This window comes from Emydura macquarii, unplaced genomic scaffold, assembly GCF_026122565.2.
Source record: "Emydura macquarii macquarii isolate MOO-44397 ecotype Brisbane River unplaced genomic scaffold, CSIRO-AGI_Emac_v2 contig_1451, whole genome shotgun sequence".
In the NCBI taxonomy this organism is placed as follows: Eukaryota; Metazoa; Chordata; order Testudines; family Chelidae; genus Emydura; species Emydura macquarii.
Window position 1 is genome coordinate 24,424,473 of NW_027131588.1, and position 24,196 is coordinate 24,448,668.

At 43.5% G+C, this 24,196-nt stretch overlaps 1 protein-coding gene across 1 annotated transcript in view; it reads right to left on the bottom strand.

The window, feature by feature from the left end:
* DGKQ (diacylglycerol kinase theta) overlaps nucleotides 1-24,196 on the bottom strand; it is a 112,185-nt gene that overhangs the window by 82,709 nt on the left and 5,280 nt on the right. Inside the window, exon 2 of the mRNA XM_067553384.1 lies at nucleotides 17-96. Within this exon, the coding sequence (XP_067409485.1) occupies nucleotides 17-96 (80 nt within the window). The remainder of the gene's footprint in view (nucleotides 1-16; nucleotides 97-24,196) is intronic.

Consider the following 24,196-nt stretch of genomic DNA (forward strand, 5'->3'; position numbering starts at 1 on the left):
ACACATGCTGACTCACCCTTACGAGACTTGGAGCAATACACGAGCATGGTATCTTCATATGCTTGAGGCACTTTTCATGAGACAGAAAGTTGCAAACTGTGGAAATAAAATATGCATGTTTCAAAAACACGAGACTTTTTTTCCCCAAAGCAGAGCAAATATATTCAAGTGTCACTGTGAATTCAAGGGTTAAAAGTCAGGGTACGTTTTCCCTACCTTCAGAGGCTCTACAGAGCCTCAATTTTTTTTATCTTGGGAACTGATTGACGTATATAGTCTTTCTAAACTGCACTGTTACTAATGCCTCAGTCTGAAACTGAGGAAGAGGAGCAGAGTTCACCCTGTTCCTGTATTGCCCATTCTCCCCTTCCCAGCTGTCAAAGGAGCCATCTCCCTCACCAAAACAAAGGCCTCCTACCCCACGCAGCTTTAACTACAGGGAGCTGCCTATGGCCAGAACTGACCCTGGGACACGGGCTCAGTGGGAAGTACTTCCCCCTACAATTCATGACACAGGGAGGGAATATCTGGTGAATAAACATGGCATCAAACCCGCTGGAGCAGTGGAGAAAGACGACTTACAGCCTTGAAAATGAATAGCAATTTTTATTGCTGAAGTCATGAGTTACACTTCCCCATAAATTTTGCTACAATTAATAAATACATGTTTAATGCCTACATAGGGCTGGGAAAATGTTTCACTGTCTTGCTTTTAATGCTAAGAAAAAACATTAAAACCACACAGGGTGAAGTGTTTAGTTGATATGGGTTCAAGCAATGGTGCGCATCTCAACTCCTGGAGTAGGAGTCTCTGGAAGGATTTCTCTGATGGCTGATCATTGGCTATGGGACCAAATCAGGAGCCCGTGTTGTGAACACAAAGTCTCAGAAGTACAAGGTTTTCAGGAAAGCTCACTGAGCAACTGTTTGGGGAAAAGGACACATTGTCCTGACAATTTGAGAGACTATTTATAGAGATGCTGATTGATGAACATTAAAAATTAATCATTATCTACTAGGAGGGACACAGCCAAATAAGAAATAAACTCCCTGCCATTCATTATCTGTATAGTGTCACCAGCCAGGATTACTTAGCAATTAACGTGCCAGGCAGTTAATGTTACACAGAGCTCACTGTATTCAAGATCACACAGTGCCAGTTGGACCATGAATGATGAACGTACTTCTGGAAGTTTCCAGAACTTGACAAACCACATAAAGGCGCAGACATTTCAGAGTGTGGATGACTTTGAGAGAGGGTAACAGCAGAAGTAGGTTGCTCACAATATCCAAAACTTGAGCTGTCTAGACAGAATGCCTTCCCAGACCCCTGCTTTTGGAACTGTGGGTCACACCACATGGTAGCTAGTGTGGGACTGACCCCACAACTGATATAAATCAAGTAAAACAGTCTGTACAATTCTACACGTATGTCATTTGCCATTAAATCTACTTATACGACTGGCACGATGTAGGTCTGTCTTCCCATTCAATTCTTCAGCTTGTCTGAGCAAGGGCAGAATGTTGCATCACAAGCCGCCGCCAGAAGACCAGTGAGCCGCCAGACACCCCTGCACAGTGAGAAAGTTGCAATTCACAGAAGACAGACTGCAAAACCAACATCCCAACTCAACGCACCATTTCCAATCTACACACCAAAGCTGAACGCGTGATTTACGGAGCTCCATGCGTTACTCTACAGATGTCTTCACTGAGGCAAGCCATGGGAGAAGCCCTAGCTCTGGTAGGATAAGCCTTGAGACCGTCTAGTATTTGTACAAGAGTCTCACCACTCTCAATTCCCCTAGACAATCTACGCAGAGAGATTTCTTCTCAGCTCATGGGCAACAGAAAGTGGCAAAATGGCTTTCAAAAAGATTTTTACTGGAATCATTTTCACCTAAAAAGTGAGTATCCTATTGCAATGGTTTCCAACGCGGGGAGACAGACCCCTGGGGAGGGCGGGGGGGAATTCCAGGGGGTCCATGAAGCTTCAGTAATATTGAGGCCATTTAGATCCCCAGAGCTCTGCACCGGGTACAGCAGTCTCGAGCACCGCACTAGCTGGAGTGGAGGAGCAGCCACTCTCCTCCCGCCCCAACCCCGCACCGGCCAGGTGACCAGCTGCAGAGGAGCAGCCCTGGACATCCTGCCAGGCCTGCATCCATTCATTACCCTCAGTCCGTGAAAGGCGGGGCCACACGGGGCGGTTGTGCCAGGGAAGGCTTAGCTTCTTACTCAGGTAAAAGTAATCTATTACTGTTAATGTAATGTAGTGTTGTTATTATTATTGTGTGTGTTTATAGGAGGTATGTGCGTTTGTGGCCGGTGAGCGGGAGGAGGGAGGGCGCGTGTTTTACTTAGTGTTAACTAGGGGGGCTTTCACTCCAAAAGGTTGGGAACCACGGCTACTGCATACCAGAGCTGGGTAGGGAGTATCATGGAGCATAGGGGAAAGCCCAGAGTCGTCATCAAGGAAGAAGAACTCCAACAACAGAAATCTTTGCACCTGCCTAAGTTCAATGTTATCCTTTTTTCCATAATGGTAAACGGTGAACAAGAAACAAGCACCTGCAGTTCACTTATCTGGCTCAGGTGAGTACAAGCAAAAGAGGCCAGTTTCAGGAACCAGAGTTAACCAGTTTAAAATAGCAGAAAGAGGATTACTGGTTTTACTAGGACTCAAATTAAGGGACCCCAGGGACTGCAAGAGCTATAAGCAGAGACTATCCGGGGAGCTGGTAGCAATCACTATACTTAGGTTGCCCTGCATGTTCCATAATAAAAGGTTCTTTTAACCTTTTTTGTAACGCTCTCCCATCTCCATTGTTTGCAGCCAGCCTTGGAATTCAGCGGGGAGAAAGCTCCCTGACTGCAACAGTGCCTTTGCTTTGTCCATTCAGGTTCAGCCAAGGCGTACACAGCTAAAAGTCACCATTTCCCTTCCCTCTCCTGCGCCTTGGGAAAATTCTGGCAGCCTGGCAAAACAACAGCGGCCAACCCTCCGAATATCCTGAAACACTGGGTCCAGGCTCCCAACACAGCAGCAGCAGCAGCGCCACAAGAATTCCTGGGAGCTGCCAGGGCAAGGAGAGGAGCTAGATGATCCAGGCTGTGCTCCCCCTTGTAACACACCTTCTGGACCCGGCACATGGCGCCAACAGTGCATTCTCCTTCCTCCCCGGGAGCCCAGCTCTGTCCTGTTGCCACCTAATGCAGCTAGCTCGCTAGCTCACGTGACAGGCCTCTAGGCTGCAGTGTTGAAGGTTCAAGCCAGGCTGACCTTGCATGAAGTGAGAATTGTACCAGCTGTGCATGCCAGAATTCATTTTTAACTTTTCCCTTTTAAAATAAACCTAGGAAATGACAAACAAAAAATACTTTAGAACTTGAAATGCAAGTGCTTGACTCTGCAGAAATAGGATATGCTAGATTTACAGTCGTCCACACAGCCTTAATTCTGTTCCCTTGTGCATATCTAATTGTGACGGTCTAATTACATGATCGCACCCCGTGGGATAGAGCCCTGCACAGGACGACTATTTTTTTAATCCTTCTTCCGTTCCACGCCGCAATACCCACCCCACATCGTTTCTTGAATTTTTATCCCACTCCCACTATTACAGAAGTGGATCCTGCGGGATCCGTGGGATCCCAGTCCTGCTGCAGGACTCTACTGTGAGGGGCGGGAAAAATGACACAATAACATACTATTTCTTCCACAGGATGCAATCAATCATAACACACAGGCACAAGGGAAAGAATTAAGGTTGCACAGCAGCCATAAAGTTGGAATTTCCCAAATCTGGGTGCCTGAATTGCAACCGGAATAAGTAAAAGTTTCTCACCTATAATCAAAGTCCTTTGAGATGGACTGCATGTTCCCACTCAAGGGACGTGCCAATCGAGTGGCCCAGATCTGTACTTCTGGCGTATCCCAGGAGCGGGAACGTGCAGCAGCCCTCAAAGCACTTTCTTTTAACTTGGTTCTTGGGTAAGTCATTACTTGTTATTTGCCTTACAGCAGCACCCAGAGGTCCCAACCGAGATCAGAGTAAGAAAAAAACTTGAACACTTGTATACAATTAAATTCTAAACTACAGCCTACACAGAGAAAGAGAGAGAGAGAGAGAGAGAGAAATATAAATCTGGCCAGGCAGGGGCAGCTTCAAGACCCAAGAAGCAGGAGTTAAAAACAAGACAAGAAGGGAAGAGGTTTTGTGTTTCCATTAAAACAGCATGTGCTAGCTGGCTGTCTAATGCATCAAACCACGCAGTCTGGTACAGTGAAGAATCTCCAGGCCGGGTGGAGTAGGAATCTCTGGAACAAGTTCAGTGATGAATGATTGTCAGCTATGGGACCAAATCAGGAGTCATTATTTTGAATACAAAGTTTTAAGGAAAGCTCATTGAGAAACTGTTAGGAAAAAGGACACACTGTCCTGGCAATTTGAGACCATTTATAGAGGTGCTTATTGCTGAACATTAAAATTAATCAGGATGGACTACTGGGAGGGAAACAGCAGGGAGTGCAATGGAATTGTCTTATTTTTCTAAACCAAAACCTGCCAGTCTCAAACACACAGTTTTTATGTATTATATGTGTAATGGATTATGTTTGGGAGGCAGGAATTTTCAGTGGCATAGCCTATTAAAACAGTATTTTAACTATTACTTCAAGCTCCGACAGGGAAAAAAAGACTATGAAATATTTGTGTTTTCTTACCATAATGCATAAAATTTTGCCAAATTTTTCAAATGCCTGAAGCTAGACACCTACATCCATGCTTACGCTTCAACAAGGGGCCTGACATACAGAGATGCCGAGCACCCATAAGTTCCACTGACGTGACTGGGAATCTGTGGGCATTTACTACCTGTGGAAAAAAATTCAACAGCCTCTCCAAGCACCTAAATATAGATTTAGGTGTCACAGCAACCACATTTGAAAATGTTGGCTAGTTTGTGTAAGTACCAGCATGGCTCAGTATGACAAAAGGACAGGTGGCTCTCAGAAGCTGGGAGACTTATGATTTGTAACTTACCACTGACGGGAACAGGGAGGCAGATGTGTGCCTTAGTCTCTGCTCTCCATCTATGTACCTCTAATGTCCCTGCTCCACTCCCTCGTATCACACTGGGCACCATTCCAACCCTGGGATGGACCCGGGGAAAGGAGAAAACGGGGGATTGGCCATATAACTGTGTTATCAGTGGCTCTTCAGTACTCTGTGTTTGCCAAGAAACCAACATTACGCTGGTGTTTGCGCCTGAGTCAGGAAGGAGGGAGATAAGGGTGGGAACTGTTGCGTGTTGTTCATGAAATGTGGCAAGCATTCTAATGAAACTAAAACTATTTATAAGCTCGATTGTGCCACGCTTGCTCACGTCCTATTGCATTTCCTCCCAGCCCTGAAGGCAGAGTTCAAGGCTGGTTCCAAAAAGGAAACCCAGCAAGGCAGATGACAGAGACCCATCCTGTGTGATGCAAGCATTGTATCTGATTCATATGCAAAATAGAAGGCTGGGTCAGAGCCGATTGTGAAACTACAAGAAATCAAGCAAAACCTTTTCACCACCTATGCCCCTCTTTGGCAACCAAAGCCTTTTCCTTAAGCTCTTTGGGGAAGGGACCGGGGCCTTGTTTACACAAGCACTTATGCCGGCGAAGCTTTTGTCACTCAGGGTGTGAAAAAACACCCTCCCCTCCCCCTGAGCAACATCAGTTTTGTCAGCGTAAGTGCTTGTGCGGGCAGCACTATGATGGAGGGTGATATTCTCTCACTGGCCTAGCTGCCACCGCTCGTTTAGGTGGTTGTATTATGCTGGCAGGAGAGCTCCCTCCCCTCAACATAGTGCAGCTACACAAGCGCTTATGCTGGCAAAACTAATGTCACTCCGGGGTGTGTTTTTTCACACCCCAAGAGACAATAGTTTTGCCAGCATAAGAGCTAGTGTAGACAAGGCCTGTCTCTACCTCCCCATTTGAAAGCACGTAGCACAATGCGGTCTCAACCATGACTAGAGCCTCTGACTGCTACAATAACTACTAACAAACTGTTTTCTTCAGTCACATGCAGAATTGCCTTCGGACCATACCTGAGGTAGTCAACACAGTTCAACGTCTTTTTGGGGTTTTTTTGCATTTGGCAATCACCCACCACAACTGTTCTCTAGGAATGCTGGATGTGCAGACTCAGCAAACGGCAGCAGAAAAGCTAAGAGATCTTTGGGTTTATTTTCTAATTCAAACACGATTAATTTGTGAGATGGAGCCAAGGCCCTATGGCCCAGCCCCAGCCCCATTTAAGAAAACGGGAGGTTTGCCCCTGATTTCTGTGGGAGCTGGAGTGAGCTTTATGAGCCTTGCTAACTCCCACTGAAGTAAACGGAAGTACTTCCTTCTGTGGACTTCACAATGAGTTTTGGCTCAGACCCTGTGGTCCCCACTGAGCAATGCTCGAGCAGGTTTAAGCACAGGCTCAAGTGCTTTCCTGAATCATGGCCCAACATCGATGTGATCGCTGCAAGTTCTGTCCACTCCCCCGAGTTCTACTCACTCCCCTGAAGCTCTGGTGCGGGCGCCGTCAGAAGACAGGATACCGGGCCAGATGATGGACCATTGGTCTGACCCAGTATGGCAGTTCTGATGCTCACCAACTTGGCTGACACACCATAGACTGAACTATGGTCCTCTAGAGCTAACAGTATGAGCTCCTAGTGCATGAACTAGAGACCAGACTTTGGAATGGGGGCCTGTAACAACTTATACTCAATGGACTGGCACACAGGGGGACCTGTAACACGCTCACTAGCGGAGCACATAAACTCATTAGAAATGGCCATTTCAGTGCTTGCCACAGACACGGCACCAAAGAACTCCATCTCCAGCATGAAACAATTCCAGTAGAATCCATTCATTTTCATGAACAACTGGGCCACCTGTTGGGAGTTATTGGATTTTTTTTAGCATGTACCATAGCCCTCGTTAACTTGAGCTTTGCTCATTTGCATACCCCATAAATTTCATATTAAAAAACAAACAGGTCTCTTCCAGCCACTTTTCAAAATTATAGAATGACAGATTGACGAAGCTAATTCTGTGATGCACCATTCTTGCTTTTACTACTAATTTGCAAAATTCAGTCACTAACAAAAGCTCCCTCAGTCGTTAGTGCAAATTAGAAAGGCTCGTCTGTAAATGAATCAAGAATTTAACTATAATGCATCACAGAATGTACTTTGTTCATGTATTCTGGAAATTTTAGTTGAGTTTCATTTAAATCAATATACTAGCATAGGAGTGGCCAACCCGCGGCTCGGGAGCCGCATGCGGCTCTTTGCTCATACAAATGCGGCTCTCGCAAGCCGCATGCGGCTGTTTGTTCTATCAAATGCGGCTCCGTGCATTGTATGGGGTGCCAAAAATGTTTTACATTCAAATGTGAAACTGACAAGCTGCTGCCGAAACTGACGGATGAGAGCGAATTTTCGGCAGAGGGTAAGGTAAATGTGGCTCTTTGTGGTATCTATAGCTATTTTTGGGCTCTTCATCTCGGACTGGTTGGCCACCCCTGTACTAGCAAATGCTGTAAAAGCCAAGGACTGTAAGCTTCTGGAGGCAAGAACTTCTCACAAATCTATTAGTGCCTAGCACTCCGGTTCTGGGCACCATACACAACATGAAACCTCTCTCCACAGTTCAGATATCAAACATTCACAAAGGTGGGAAGACCTGCAACGTTTATGTGGATCACAACATCGAAGGATTCATCAAGGCCCCTGGCACAGTGTATTCCTAGCACACAATTTAAACATTTAAGGTCTTTTTCAAGTTCTGACGACGTATGAAAGCCCAGAGTGCCCGATTCTCAGTTGCCTTGCACAGTGTGCAGTCATTTACGGCTGTGAAAGTGGATATAATATAGCACTAAAATCAGAATGGCAGCATTTTCCACCCACATGCACCAGCGTAAAGAACTACAGAAGATGCAGAGCATCACAGAATCAAGACCCATGGTTTTACTTTGGCATTTCACATATGATCACTAGAAACGGTCAAAAAATAACCCCTTATAGAGTGGACTCGGATTCATTTTGCTTAAATTACAATCAACAAAAAACAACACAAGGAAAAGGCTAAGTTTCTGGCTAGTATATACATTTGACAATGCACCCTAATTTTGGTGAGCAGGGGTACGTTCCTGCCATAGCATCTCCCAAAGTCACAAAACTCAGCAAGCCAATGACGACTGTCAATTGCAAAAGACCAATGACATTTACATTACACTCACAAAACAGAAGAATAAAACTTGAATTATTTTTTGATTCAGTGGCTGCCTGAAAGTGTTTTAGGTACCATCTAAATGTAAAAATACCCCCTCTCTGTCCGGAGGAACTTTACATTCTTATTAAGACAACTTACAGTGAAGGGGATCAGGGGACAGGGTTATTTATTGTATTTTAAGAAAATTAATCCAGATTTAAATCTCACTTTTTGATGCTTGCCTCCACGTTTAAACACTGCCTGTTTTGTTTAGGTTATTTTAGTTTCTCTGCCTAAATCTAGCTTTTTGTCCCTTGCTGTGAAACGTAACACTACGCTCACATTTATTTTAATCTAACCTTCACCTTTTCTATGCAAACTATTTTAAACCTTTACTATTTATATTTAACCTTTGCATATTTCAATTGCATAAATTAATTTCAAGCTTTAGCTTCGTTTTCGCTTTAACGCTATTCAAATAATTTCAACCTTTAAAAGCCCATCTCCTACTGCAACAAATCCATAAATCCACATGCTTCCATATAAGACAGTCCTCATTTCTTCATCATATGGCAATCTACTACCCACCCCTGCACACTCCTGACAGGAAGCAGAGATAAGCACAGTCCAGTTTGCTTTTGAACACCTTCTGCTCTGATCAAGCCCTTTCTTTTCCATCTGCATCAACCCCGTCAACTGTGAAGGGTAACAGTTTACTGAGACAATGTGCTAATGGCCAGAGGATAGGAGCAGGCTCCCAAAGCAAAGGAAATATGCCTCTTCTAGGGTGAGCGCAGCAGACGTGGGACAGACAGAAGCTCCCGACATTCAGTAACCATAGGACACGTAGAGAAGGTGGGGAGAAGAGGCAGAGTTCTCCGAAATCTGGGTCCAGGAGAGAAGCAAAGTGATAAAGCATGGAATAAAACCTTCAGAGGAATAATGCATAAATGCTGAACGTTTGTACCACTGCCACTGTTTTGGACATATTCAGGACGTGTACTAAGGCCCAGTCCCGCGCTGTCATTTGTATAGGTGCAGCAGGATGACAATGAAGGACTGGGGCCTGAGCTTTTAAAAAACAGACGTACACGAGCATAGCACGGAGATGTGCCCTTTGGCTTTAGCAGTAGGAATTAATTTTTTAAGTGCATCAACATAGCCTTAAATCTGATACAGTAGATCATCAAATCTGAGAGCAAATTAGCAAAAAAACCATAGAACTTCTCAAGAACTCATAGCCACTATATTAATCTCTTCCAAAATATTCTGTTACAGCATAATGAACTTAAGAAATTCAGCTACAACACCACATACTAGTAGATGGAGTCTGTGTATACTAAAACATTATAAACTTTAAGAGCAAACCTAAAATAATCTACAGATGAAGGGATAGCTCCTCGGACTGTATAAATCCACGAATCTCCATTAACATCAGTGAAGCTATAACAATCTACACCAGCTGAGGATCTGACGCAGTGTTTCTATTCGGAGTCAACACAATACATGGTAAGTAGCATCATGTCACTGCAGCTCTTCTATATTCTTATTTATCAAGGTGATAAACGATTGAAATAAAGAGCATGCACCAGCAAACACTTCCAGTACTTCCTGCCAAGCTTGCTTGACAAACGTTGAGAGGAAATTCTAACAGTACTTCCAAAGACAGAAACATTTCTTTTACTGAGAGATAATTATGTCCACTCTTGTGTTTTGTGTATCACCAGCCCAAATAAACCATTAAGATTGCAGGGCAAGTGAAATACATTTAATTCTGCACCATACTACTGCAGCTGTTCCTAATCCTAGTGCCTTTATGATAACAGACTTTTTTTTTTAAAGTATTAACTAAAAATATTTCTTTAAAAATAATAAAATACCCTCCTGGTCCGAACAGCCAAGCCTGGGAATGTTGCAAACTCAGCAAACATCATACAGTAACAAACCCGCTGGCGTAAATGAACTGTGGCACTGAAGGATCCAAAGAGAATCCCACCTGGGGCACCTCTGAGGAGAAGGCTAACGTGAAGGGAAATGATGGGCACCCTGTCAGTGGAAAAGAAGGGATGCATTACAAATATACGAAATAAGAAAACTCAAAGGTAGGACTCAAACCCATTTCTGACTCACCCTGACAAACCAGGAATGAACCAAAGCACAAAGTGATTGAAGAAGAAGGGCAGCTTCCCTGGTTTCGTGGGTTTAATGTTAACATGTTCTTATATTTTACTATATTTTACCTTTTACCTTTGATAATAAGAGAATGTGGCACATAGAATAATTAGTATTTGTATAAAAGAAATATCTAAGTTACTTCTACCTCGCATGCATATGAGAACCAAATATTTTAAGGGTGTTTGTAACAGCATTAAATATATCCTCTGATGAAATAAGTGTCAGCTTCCCCTCAAACATATGCTTAGTGTTAAATTTAAAAGAAAACATAGCTCACCGTAACAAGAAAAAATCAGTTGCATGAGTGACTTACTATCATGAATACCGTCTGACAAGATTGCTTGCCCTCTCCTCATGAAAAACCCACTACAGAATTTGGTACAGATCTTCAGTCCTGTTTTAAAAAAGGAATTTCTCTATATCATCTGACCCAGCACTTTGTTACCAATCTTCTGATATAGTTCCCCACATTTTCTATTTCTACACCTTCAACACTGTGAAATCACCACCCAAACTGAGCAGTATCTCTTTAGCCAATAAATAATAATACAATATGCCCCACTGTCTAACTCTGAAAGTTTAAATATGAATTTAACTGCTGAAGTCTAGCCAAGATCAGCAAAACAATTAAGAAGGACAGTAGTTTTCACGGGGCAGGAGGATTGCCATTTTAACATCCTGAATAGTTTTTCACATGGCACTTGTTTTAACAGGGGACAAATGGCAGGCACCTGGAGAAGGATAGGGCGCTTCTGCATTTTTAAGTAGTTGGAAAGGTGCGCTTTATTTGTCCACCCCTCTAAAAGAACTGTTATGCAAGGTGTGAATAAAGGTAAAAGTCTTTCTTCAGGGCATTAGCCAATTGCCAGAGCGATTAGGAAGGTTCCTCACTACAATGTAGCAGTCCTTGGCCAGCAATGTTGCTGTGATCCAATACAGCACATTTTATGATCCAGAAGAATAAAGAAGACTGAAAGGTTTCTGGAGCTCACATGAACAATAAAAATTCTCAGTATATGAAGAGAGATCGCACTGGGACCTCTCCTAGAACTGAAGAAAGAAACTAAATCTCCATACAGCTGTACCAGTTCATAGCAGGCACTGGAGAGGGAATCCAGGAAAGGATTTGACAGAAAACAAGGGGTTGCTTAAGAGACAGAATAATACATGGAAATGAAGTCTGGATAGCCATCTGTCTTAGATGGTTTAGATACAACAAATCCTGCATCCTAGTTAGACTAGATGACCCTTGCGATCCCTTCTAATCTATGATTCTATGAAACAAAAAGACAAATGATAGCAACTGACATGAAACAAAAAGAGAAATGATAGCAACTGGCATCAGCCAACATTTAATAGCTGCAGAATACTTAGTAAAGGAAGGTGTGACAGGGTGAGTTTACCCTGCACTGAAAGTTAAACCCACGCTATCAGCAGCGGAAGTCCCGCCCCGCAAGCTGAGCGGGGCATGCTCCAACTGCTGCCCCAGTATAAAAGGGAGCAGGCCAGCTCATTCCAGGCTGACCACTGAGGAGGAAGGATGCTTGGTAGAGGCTCCAAGCAGGGAGCCACTTCAGCCCCCAGCTGAGGGAACCAGAGACTTCGGAGACCCGCTGCCCATGGCTGACTGCCTGAAGCCAGGCGTCCAGGGAGCTACTGACGCCAGAGAACCCGAAGGCCCTGATGAGACCCAGTCGACAGCATCAGGAGGCACGGCAGGAAGTGGCCCGGGGGGCAGTGTAAGTGGTATCTCCCGCCTGCGATAGGTCAGCATGCTGCGGTGGGATCCCCACTGGCCAGGCTGGTGACCACCCCCATCACGAACAGGGCCCTGGGCCGGGATGCGGTGGAGTCTGGCAGGCCCGCGTCTCCCTACCCCACTGCCATTCCCCTTGGGGTGACAGCAACCCCCACCAGAACTTCAGACTGCAGAGGTGCGTGAACTCCTGCCATAGTTACAGACTGCTCGCAGCCCCGCCCTGCCTGAGGGCTTGGGCTACAGACTGTTTACTTGCCTAGCCCTGACCAGAGGGCGACCGTTGACTCTGGCTGCTAGGTCGCATGGCCCTGACCTGAGGGTGACCATTGACTGACCACTAGGCTGCGCTGCCCCGGCCCTAAAGATGGTCACCTTGCCTCGGACCCTTGAGACATATGGCCGGGAGGGGGACCTGTCTGGTAGACTGCACCTACGAGGAAGCTCTACTCCCCTCTTTCGTCCCCCCCCAACCTCCCACCTGGAGGAAGACGGTGTGGGCTTACCCTCTGACAGAAGGGAAGAGGGATGTAAAAGGACAAAAATCTGTAGATGGATTCAGCAAAACAGAAAAATCCAGCAACGTTCCTGAGCAAACAAACTTCCATGCTGTTGTCGTGGTGTCACCTTGCACACCATCAACAACGGATAATCTTGTTCTTTAATCAGCAGAAAGCACGACAGAATAAAACGGGTGCGCCAGGAGAAGTGAGGCAGAGCAGCACCTCGATCAGACGAAAGAAAGCAAAGAAAAGGATGATCCCCACATTTCAGCCAGCAGTATTTGGCGTGGGCTGTCTCCTCCCCCTACCCCATCCTCGCATGTTCCCACTGTTCGAGTGTTTAGATGTTTCATTGTTAGGAGTTAATGATCTAGTCCAAACTATGGACTGTGTCATACGTTAATTTTACAATTCAGTGGGTTTTACAACTTTATTTTTTGAGTGTTGGTTTCTCTCTACTCTAGGATTTTCTCTTCCTGTGGGAACTGGCTTTGGAGCGCTGAGGAGATAACTGGAACCTAACTACTTTGATGAGAAGCTGGGGACCAGATCAGCTAGAACTGGAGAAACAGGTAGATCTTCTTAAACCATGAGTTATTCAGCTTTTTTAATATAGTAATATACTGCCAACAGATGGCCATATATGGGCTGGAGCTTTCAGGCTAATGGATGAGAGGAAATATCTATGGATAGCTTCACAAAGTAATGTTTTTTTCCATTGGGTGTGTGGGGGATTAACTTTTACATTTGTTATACAGCTCTGATCTCTGTATATTGTACTAGCCTTGCCAGTGCACATTACATTCAGAACAGTGACCTTATGATCAGAGAATTGTGAATAAGCATTCAAAGGACTGTCAGCGGATCTTCTTTTCTAGCTCAAAAGAAAATGGGAAGGCATGTGTAGGGTGCACTTACAGGCAGTGGCAGGACACTTCTTAGCATAAGGATACATCCGTCAGAACTAGTTTTTTGTGCAAAGCTTGTTTGATGGGCAGGTACATCTTTGAAGTTAGAGAAGGGTCCTGGAGATCAAATCCATAGTTCCCAAGCTTACTGAAGTTCTCATTGTCCACTCTGGATAAAACAGAATGCTCTAATTTCAGACACTGCACTGGGCTTCCTTCAGCATGGCAATGGGTCTAGCCTCTAGGTTTCTCTACCTAACCTGTGTTTTAGCAACTATGTGGGCTAACAAGGAGTGTTCTCCTCCCACCAGTAGCATTCCCTCCATTGTCCCTGGACTTGAGTCACTTCGGATTTTATAACCCTGAATAATCACGCAGGCCTTCGCAGTTGTCAATTTTCCAGTTTAGGGAAGTACCTCTACATTCGATTTCAGCTTTTGCCACCAGTCTGCAAGCAGTCCCTTTAAAAATGCTCAGTCACTAGTTTTTTTCAAAGCCTCTTCAGCTGAGTGTCAGCATCTTCGGTGGAAATCAGGCCTTTATTAAAACAGCAAAAACCAGTCTAAGTTAACAGCAATTATGACTGTGAACAATACACAATAGGAACGGAGTGTAACCTCATGACGTGTGGTCTTCTTAAGTCCACAGACAGCTCCAGTGCCTCTGCTTCTGTTCAGAGGTTTTTCCAAGCTGCAGCACAGAAAAAAATGAACAGTCTTGTCACTTTTTTATTGCGGCTGCTCAGAACCCGGTGGACAGCACAGAAATGGAGCATAGCCGGGCCAATTACATTTGTCAGCTGCTTGAGAAAGTGCTGAGCAGCACAAAAGGCTGTCACTGACGCTATTCATGGGTGAGAATAATCCGAGAGAGAGAGACTGGTGGGAGACCCCTGGAAAAAAAATCCTCTCTGTTAATGTGAAATCTGCCCAGCTGCTGGTTGAGAAGAGAGCTTGGTGCTTCAGATCCTCTTCCACAGAGACAAGATAACAGATGTTGGAATGGCTGAGAACCCAGCCCATGGGACAGCGTCCTGGTGCAATGCAGGGTTACACATAACTGGATGGATGCAGAGTGCCTGGACTGGAACAGATTAATGAGGGCCTCTAGCACAAGGATTGTCAGGGGGGAAGAGACTGACTTACCTGGCATGTTTACAATCACTCTCAGATCAAACAAACAAAATCTGAAGGAAGACTTGTCTCTTTTCACAATTTACCACCATGCCAAAATCATGGAGCATTATCAGAGTCCTCTACAAAGACTTCCTGGAGCACTTGCATCCAGCCCAGCCCATCATCATCCAGAGAGAGAATTAGGCAGACACCTAACCTGACCATTGCAACAACAAACATGTAGATCCACAGGCCCGAGGGCAGAGTGCTGAACTAAAAATGCGGCTGTCCAGCAGAAAATCTGATGAATCTCTGATGGGCTTAAAACACAGGGGGATGTGAAGTTAAGTGTCCTACAAATCAATGGATCCTAACAGTCTCACACATCCATGGCCACAAACAACGAACGAAGATGCTATTGTTAAATTTTGGCATTTGTCAAACCGATTCAGACATCTGAAATCTAGAATCAGCCTCTCATCTCCTGAGCTTTTGAGGACTACGAAGTACCTGTGGATACACTGTGTTTCCCTCGAACATATGGCCCTTTTCTAGTGGCTTCTAGGGAAGCAGGGTAAAGGAGCGCTGGTGAGAAGGAACTCTGCCATATCCCTCCATGTTCAGCAGAAATCTCCCCGGAGTCTGAAGTACTCCTGCTTCAGGGGATTCAAGGAACATCAGTGTCCTGATGTTCCTGAAGGTCCACTTCTCGGGTGTCTGGGGGAACTTGGATGTTGTCCCATTGGTTCCTAAAGGGATGTAATATAAGATGGTCTCCCACCCCTGCTCAGGCCAGCTGTGGCATTTCAGTGTAAGGCCATTGGGGCAACGAGATTGGCTGAAGAAACCTGCTTCTAAAGATTGCAGAGCAGATAGACACAAGGGGCAAGTTTTGGCCCTTTTTCCCAGCTTTTACTAGGAGGCAATTTCCTTTGTTGACCTCTGTGTTGGCCAAGAGCTCCAAGGATACCGCAGAGAAGGACGGATTGCACTTTAATAGAGAAGAACTGGCAGCAACTCTTTCTGGTAAAGCAGGGAAACAACGTCTGCAGACGGAGGAGGAAAAGCATGCAAAACTCCTGCATTCGGATTAGCTGCCTGCCTGACAGCTGAGAACTCAGCCCATTCAGTCCACAAGGGAGATGGACAGATCACAGAAACACCTTTTGCAGCACTGTGTTTCACATTAGCATGCTAATGGTTTAAAATAAAACCTGTGGCATTCCTAGGACAGAGCTCCACTGTTGCCCACAACAGCTTTTGTAGTCTACTGAAAACAATACAATTCCCATGAAGATTAATTGTGTGTCTAAGGGGTTCCTCTGCTGCAGCCCCTCTGCTTCGGTTCCCCTCTGACCAACAAAGGACATCGAAGACCCTTCGGTTTGCAGTCACCAGGGCTTTTATTTACAAGGTGTATGTGAATTCCCACAACCTTATAGTGCCTTGCTTCCGCCAGCAGTCTCTGGGGCTGTTCAGGGAGACAGGCAAAGCCTCCGCACTCCTTTCCCCTCTCTCTCTGCTTCCTCTTCCCTTCTGGGCCGGCACATAAACCCTGCTGGGTCAGCTGGGCAGCTGCTGCCCCTTGCCTGATCAAGCCTGGGCAACTGCTTACCCTGCATAGGCTCACAGCCACCTCCCCTCAGCAATCAGTCCACAGCCCCGCTAACCAGCTCTGCTGCCCCTCCACTATTTAGGCTGGAGTGACAGGGGGCTGGCTGGGGGTCACCACCCAGCACCCTGTGACAGTGTGTCAATTGCCTACTTTTGTTCCTGAGCTGAATCTCAGTTATTTTGCCAAAACAAAGGACTATAGGCCTCAGTAATCAAAGCAGATTAATTTGACAAGTACTATACAATCTCCAGTCCAGAAAACATCGGATTTTAAATAATTTGACATTGGCTGCATGTGTTCCTACAACAGATGCTACACAGTGAATGTGGCTCTTTCCTTTTTAAATTTCTATCCTCTATACTCAGTGTATGGCCCCTTGCCTCATTCACCGCACACAATCCGATCAGTCATGCTGTTTGCGGAAAGAAACTGTATGTGATCATGAAAGACTATGCACGGGGGCACACTGTTATGGCTGTTCAGACAATCAAACTTCTGAGTGCTTCTCTTGGCAGCCTTGATATTTTTAATACATTTTTTAGCCTGAACTTTAAAAAAAAACAAAAAACAACAACGAATAAAAATCCCACCACAAGGAACTCTATTATAAGGAGGACACTTTGTCCTGGGCAAGTGTCACACTGTGAGGCGAGAGTCCCTGTGGCTACTAACAAATCCTACAAATGAAGCAGGGCCTCCACACTTTCACATATCACAATGCACAGGTCTGCGCTCAGTGCCGTTATGCGGTCAGACAGACCACACCATGGGTCCACTAGAAAGCAAGGTTTTGTTCGCTGCTCAGTGACTTTGAGCAAGTCTGTACCATGGTTCTCCTAGCTGTAAAATGGAAATATTTAAGACCCACAGGGTTCACAAAACAAGATCCATGAAGTGCAGAGAATTATTAAAGCCAGTTACAGGAGAAAGTTAAGAACAGAATTTAGGACCTGACTATTTCCCATAGGCCATCATGGAGCAGAATGTTGCAATAGCAGCAATCAACATCCTTTTAATGAGATCCAGAATCGCCCCTAATAGTCAAACTGTGTCCATTTTAGAGCCATTCCAAAATGTAAAGCATTCAAAGCATCCTTAGCAATGCACACATGTACAGTGCATACTTCGGCATGTACTTATTACATGTAGCACAAAGGTCTACTGAACGTGTGCAGTAATGTAATTTTAACATACAAATAGGTGAATAAAAAGAAATTTCTTGAGGAATAAGGCCGTGCGTTGCGTCTCAGTGGGGATTCAGTGCAAAATTGCAACTTTAGAACCTCAGTCATTTCAAAAAGAGTAACACGTTTTCCAAATACTGCAGAGAAGTATTTTCTTCCAGGCTGCTCTCACTCAAAAACAGATGAGCACTAAGCACAAAAGAAACAATGTGACTGGAAAGGGGGTAGAATGGAAACTGTTTAACCTTAACTACAGTAATAGCTACCATGCAACCATTGTAATGTTACGGCTTTACAAGAAATAAATGCATCAGCATTTTAGCATGTGCAGAATTATTTCTTAATCACCCAAGCTATTCGCCATTATTATAGCTACTCAATTTTTTAAAAAAACATTAACTAGTATGTCACGCCACCCAACTACACGACTGTGTGTTCTTTTGTTTCATAAAGGCGTAGATGAAAGGTTGCCATAGCAACCTTTACTTTAGCTTCTAAGTTGTTCTGTTCCCAAATTAGAACCGTGGATCAAGGATGTGCAAACATTCACTGATGGCCTATGAAAAAGTGGCTGGTCACGCAAGGCTCTCTTTTTCAACTCCTTCTCCATATGGAGGGACGGAGAAGGACCAGACAACAGAAGAGCATGTTCAAGAGGAGAAGAGAAGGGACCCAAGAGACAGAAGTGCATGCAGGAAAACAGAAGTTAGGAGAGGGAGATGAAATTAAGAACAAAAGTAAACAATGCAATTAACTCTTTACAAAAAGAACAAAATGTTTACTGTGACGTTTACAAACACGTTCAACACTTTCCCATGTCACTGATTACTATAATTACCACAGGGACGTTACATGATCATGAACAGGGTGGGATGTGATTGTCCAGTAATGAATAGGGAGAGAGAAGTCCCAGCCCTAGTTCTTGCAAACTAGCATTCTGAAATGTAAGGTTATATTAATGCAAATCTCAGACTAATATTTTGAAGGGAAAGAGCCAGAAATAGCTGGGGAGGCGGGGGGAGGAACCCAGTAAATAATAAGATGGAAGCACACACTTAACTCTGCATGGAAGTCGTCCCATTCAAGTCAATGAGACTATTCACAGTGCGTGAACTTAAGGACGCACATAACCCTTTGCAGGACTGTAGCCTAAGTCTTCAAAGGCAATACTCTCCTGCCAGGACTGAGTACACCGGCTGCTCCCAGCCTGACAGCTCAGTACATAAACTGATCCCATCTGAACGCTAGCTCAAGCCAATTACAGGTCAGTTCTAAGGAGAATCCACAACAGCTAATGAATGTTCGAGAGGACCCGGCCCAGGAGGCAGCAGAAATGCAAGCTCACGTGCAGGAGCTGGCTGCTAGGAACAGAAAACAGGTTTTTTGGGGTTTGGTGTGGGGGGTTTTTGTTTTGTTTTGTTTTTTGGGGTGGGGGGGGGTTGTTAATAAAGTATCAGTTATTAAAATATTCTTATTATACTAAAAACCGGAGTTGGCTGAAAACTAGACTCGGAGTGAAGATTTTGGGACTGCCCCACCAGAAAATATATTCAGAATCAAAATTACATTTGTGAAAATGACTCAAGAGGAGGGAAATGTTTCAAATGATCTTTCTAGATCTGAAATCCTATTTTTCACATAAAGAAAATATTTGCTCCGACCTAAGCTTTTAATAAAAATATAGGAAAGCACCAATTTCGTATCCCACAAAGCTCAAAGCATTTGCCAATGTAGGAGTTATTTTGGAGTGAAGAGAAGAGAAACAGAATGACAGAGGACGAAGGCAGCAAGTACACCAAGACACTTCAATGTACTGACGGGTATTTTTAACCTTATGCTCCTGCCTCCTTTTGCAAAAGGAGCAGGATTTTGCTGGGGTGGTTGTATAGTGTCAGCTATGATGGGGAATTTGAGGCAATGGTTAACGCCCTTTCATCACCATTAACAAGAGAGGTTACAGTTATGTAAGTTAATGGCAGGGAAACCAGAGCAGGAATTATTTCATTTATATGTATGCACATGGGAAAGCTCGCTCCACAAATACTTACAAACATAAGGGGATGAGTGCTATATTTTAGGGAGAGGTTTTATTTCTAGATCTCACCATTCCAGTTAAATACAGCTATTTATAGGACCTAAAACCTTATAGAATTTCTCCCACCTTACCCCACCACCATGACAAAAACATTAAGCAATGTCAACCTGTCCCTGGCCTGTACATCTTCATTTAGCCACACACATTAGGGCTATCGATCAACCCACTGTCGTCGGACGTTCTGAATGCCTCGCACAATCTACAATAAGCAAGCAATTCAGGTATTAGTTAAATGAAGACGCTGCGGCCTTAAGTCAAAGTTCTCTCAATTTTTGTGGCTTTAAATGTCAAAGTTATTTTTATACAGCAAGTGGTGTGTTTAACATTAACTAATACCATACAAGTGTTATTTAGAATGGAACAAACAAGATGAGTAATTTCAGCATAAAAGGCATTTATAATCCTGAAGATAAATACAAATGGATCACTCATATACCAAGTTCCAATAGAGAGAAATTATTTCACTAGAGTCAAGGGGGGAAAAAAAAAGAAAGAACTAGAAGCGAAAATATGAGCTAGTGAGCGTCACTGTAACTGAGAGATTATTTTCAGACACAGCCCCTCCCTCAACATACAATCTAAAACGACAAGAGACAAAAGATGGGACAAAAGCATATAATAAAAAAAACCAAAGTGATCAAGGAGATGGCAACATACATAGAAACACTGAAACCACAAGCTAGTAAATAATGTATTTAAGCTAAACACACAAAGTGCCCTCTCAACATCCTCCCCTCTCCCTCTGCATAGCTGAGGTTATTTAGAAAATATACATAAACTGAGAAGTACATAACTCAGTGATATACTTTCCTGTAGGCCAGGGGTAGTCAACAGGAAGACTGCAGGCCAAATCCGGACTGCCAGACACTTTTGAATGGACCCCGAAATCTTTTTATTTACTACTAATCATTTTTTAATCATCATTATTTTCTCTGGAGTCTGGAACTTGACTAGACCTTCAACAGGAAATTTGGACCACAACAAAAAATAACTGACTACCCCTGTTGAAGGTGTTGTGAAAGTAGGTTTGCGGGAGGGAGGGGAGTGTGGCTTTGCGAACCAGCTCAGGAAGGCCATGTCATGAGTAGAGGACAGCATGAAAGACCATAGTGTGATGAAGGAGGCAACACTGAGGATGACACAATGAGTCACAAAGGCAAAGAAGCAGTGAGGGACAGAGTTATGTAAGGCTCACCATGGCCATATAGGGACAATTCAAGGCTAGGGGTGAGAGAGAAAGAAGCTACCATAAGATGGAATGACTCCAGAGATCATTTCCAAAGAGGATCTTGATTTCTGAGAGTGCATGGAAATGGCTGGAGCAATAGATGAAAACGTTATGAATGGCTCATCATTTTGAAATGGAATAACCAAAGAGAGAGCAAGAGAAGAAAAAAGGTTGAACGTGGGGTGATGCTGTCCAAAAACGGACCAATGGGAAAACAAGGATCCATGTCTAACGATAAGGAATTAAGCACAAAAGTAGAAATCTCCACAGGCATCTGCTACACACTACCAGGACTAGAGAAGAACATGAACAAAAAAAGGCCCTGAATCAACTGTTGAGAACTCTACATAACAAGACACTGTACCCAGATGGCATTTGCTGCTGGGTAACTAATACAACCAAGATGCAAAGACAGATTTCTCCATTATTTAGTAGCTGTCAATGGGGAATCTTCCTGCATGGATGCACTTCTTGTGGGTTCCACAAGGGTCTGTAGTACCATGCCCAACACTATTCAACATCTTCATCTATCATCTGGAAGTAAATATAAAATCACTGCTGATAAAATAGCGCAGGGGGGTGGGGGGAAGGGAAATCACACAAAAATTGGCCAAGCGGTAAATAACGATGAGGACAGGCAGTCACATAGATCAATGTGGATGGGTTGGTAACGTGCCTTAACACAGCCGGATGTAAGGTTGTATGTCTAGAAGCAAGGAATGCAGGCCATACCTACAGAATGGGGGGCTATACTCTGCAAAGCAGGAACTCCTACGTCCTTTTCAAATTCACAGTGGACAAGCAACTGAACATGAGCTCCCAATGTTGTGCTCTGGCTAAAATGGCTACTACAGTCCTTAGATGTATAAACGAGGGGAGCAATGAGAGGTCTAGGGAGGCAATTTCACCTATGTACACAGCATTCATGAAACAGATAATAAAATACGGAGTAGAGTTCTGAACAGCAGGTAAAAAGCTCAATCTCTTTAGTTTTATCTGAGGTGCAAAACAAAGGTGGTTTTATCTGAGTGCAAAATGTAACACTTTGTATAGCCCTGCTGTACAAATGCCCTCTATAACAAATTGTTTTCCATGCTGTTGAGCTGCTTGACTTACATTTGAAGAAAGAATCCAACAATTTATAGTGTATCATCCAGTTACAACTCCTCCTTTCTTTCTGTTTGTTTGCAAAATTCTTCTCCTTTCTTTTGCATTGTTCAGTGTGACAAATACAGTATTACTAGACTGTATGTAGGTAGTGCAAGGAAAGTTGTAAATTCCCTTCAGGATAAATTAGATCTTCCTTCAGATGCAGGCCCAAGAAATACGGAATTATGTCTTTCACAATGTCAATCGGTTGCTCCAAATATTTCCCCTCAGGGTCTCCCACGACAGACACTTTTAGATCTGACAGGAGTTCCAAGTAGTTTCATGTGTCTATTCATTTAAGTTCCAAGCTTCATTATTTTTCTCCCAACTGTAATGTCTGCTACTCCATGGCATTGCAAGCTGTGTTTCTACTTTTCGCAATGTATTATACATATCCAACAACTTAATATTTACAGTTTCTATCTTTGAATCCAATGTGTGGAACTTTGGGTCCAGCAGATTTGAACGGCTTCCATCTTGGGTGGAAGCCATATGGTTTTAGCTGCTGAAATGGGTCTGGAAAATTCAACCTGCCTGTGGGATGGAAGCAGGTGGCTTCAAAAAAGTCATTTTTCAGCTTTTACTTTGGTTTTGCCCATTTGTAGCTTTAATTGTTAGTTTTAACATGCACTAAAAGTGTGCCAAAGCTTGCTGGCCAAAGGGAGAACTTTTAGTGCTCTGTAATTGTGAATGTTAGACCTTCCTTTGTGGAGCTCTCTCAGCACATTTGTTTTTCTCACAACTAAGCTATGCCCCCACTTGGGGGAATTTCCAGTGCTTGTCCCCGGAGAAAATTAGCTAGAGACTTGATGTCTGATTAGGCTGTTCAGGATGTCTTAGCTTTTTTCCTTTTTCCTACCACCACCACCTCTGCATATCTGAGGAAACAAACACCCTGTTGTTCTAGCTCCCAGGTCTAAACTAAACCAAAGAATCAAAACAACCACACACCCTTCCTGTGTGGGTTCCAGTTACAGAGAGAAGCTTGGAAGTAGTCAGCCTCCAACCAAAAGATTCGTGGAATGTGCATCTCTGGGTTGCTATACAGATGCCATGGAAACATCTCCAAGTTCAAGTGTACCACCAGAACACACACCACAAACGTATGATCAGATCAAGTCATCGGAATCACAACAGGTTCTCAAGGGAAAGCCTTTCACAGCTGTGTTGCTTGGCTTTGTTTATTCTATAAATTTCCATTTTCAATCCAACGTTTACATCTTATTTTGGAAGAATCTCATGTTTTCAGACAACTTAAACAGAGATCAAAAGAAAAACAAATGCTACAGGAGTTGCACTTCTATGTTTTCTTAGAGTCATTTTGGGAGATCTACTTAGAATTCAAAATCTGAATACACAAAAACTAGACTAATTTCTACTGTATCACTTAACTTGCTGCTTTCCAAATAAAATGAATATAGTATTTGCCCAAAAAAGGGCACAGATTTTAACCATGATATCCACATTCATATAAAAAATCGTAACACACCGTAAGCTATCACCAAAAATTTTAGTGACATGCTTATGCACCCAAAAATACAACCATTATATTACATTTTATTTTTAGGCCAACACTTTTTTTCCCCTACAAAGCTCATTTATCATATTCTTTAACCTAAAAAGATTTCATTTTCAAATTTGGTTAAAATAAGCCAAATTGGAACTAAAGTTAGCATTACAGAATTTGCAGCAATGGAAGTATCTGAGATCCAGCTTATCACACAAACCAATAGTTTCTCTACCTCTAAATTTGATTATTTTCAAGCCAATAGAAGAGATTTTAGTGCTATCACAAAAAGAAGGCACTACAGAGGAAAATATGAGAGGTAGGAAGAAATCTTCAAACTCCTAACTATAAAATATAAACAATAACTAGTAAACATGTAATCCGCTGTACTGTGCAATGCTAATGTAAACTGCACATACTGGGACTCCGGCCCTGTTTCTTACATATGCTAGACTTTACATATTAAGAAACATTCTTGATTTTTTTTTTAAGGGAACAAAATGAAAAAATAGTAGACATTATTTAAACTAGCACTTCCTTACCACTTCGGATAAGGTTTAACTCTCAATAAAGTCAGCAAAGGAGTTTAATTGTCACAAAATTTAACAACTGTCCAGGCTTTCGGGAGTATGGGTCAATAAATCCTGTACGTAAAGGTCTGAATATTTTTGTATGCTTGGCAGAGGTGGAGGCTA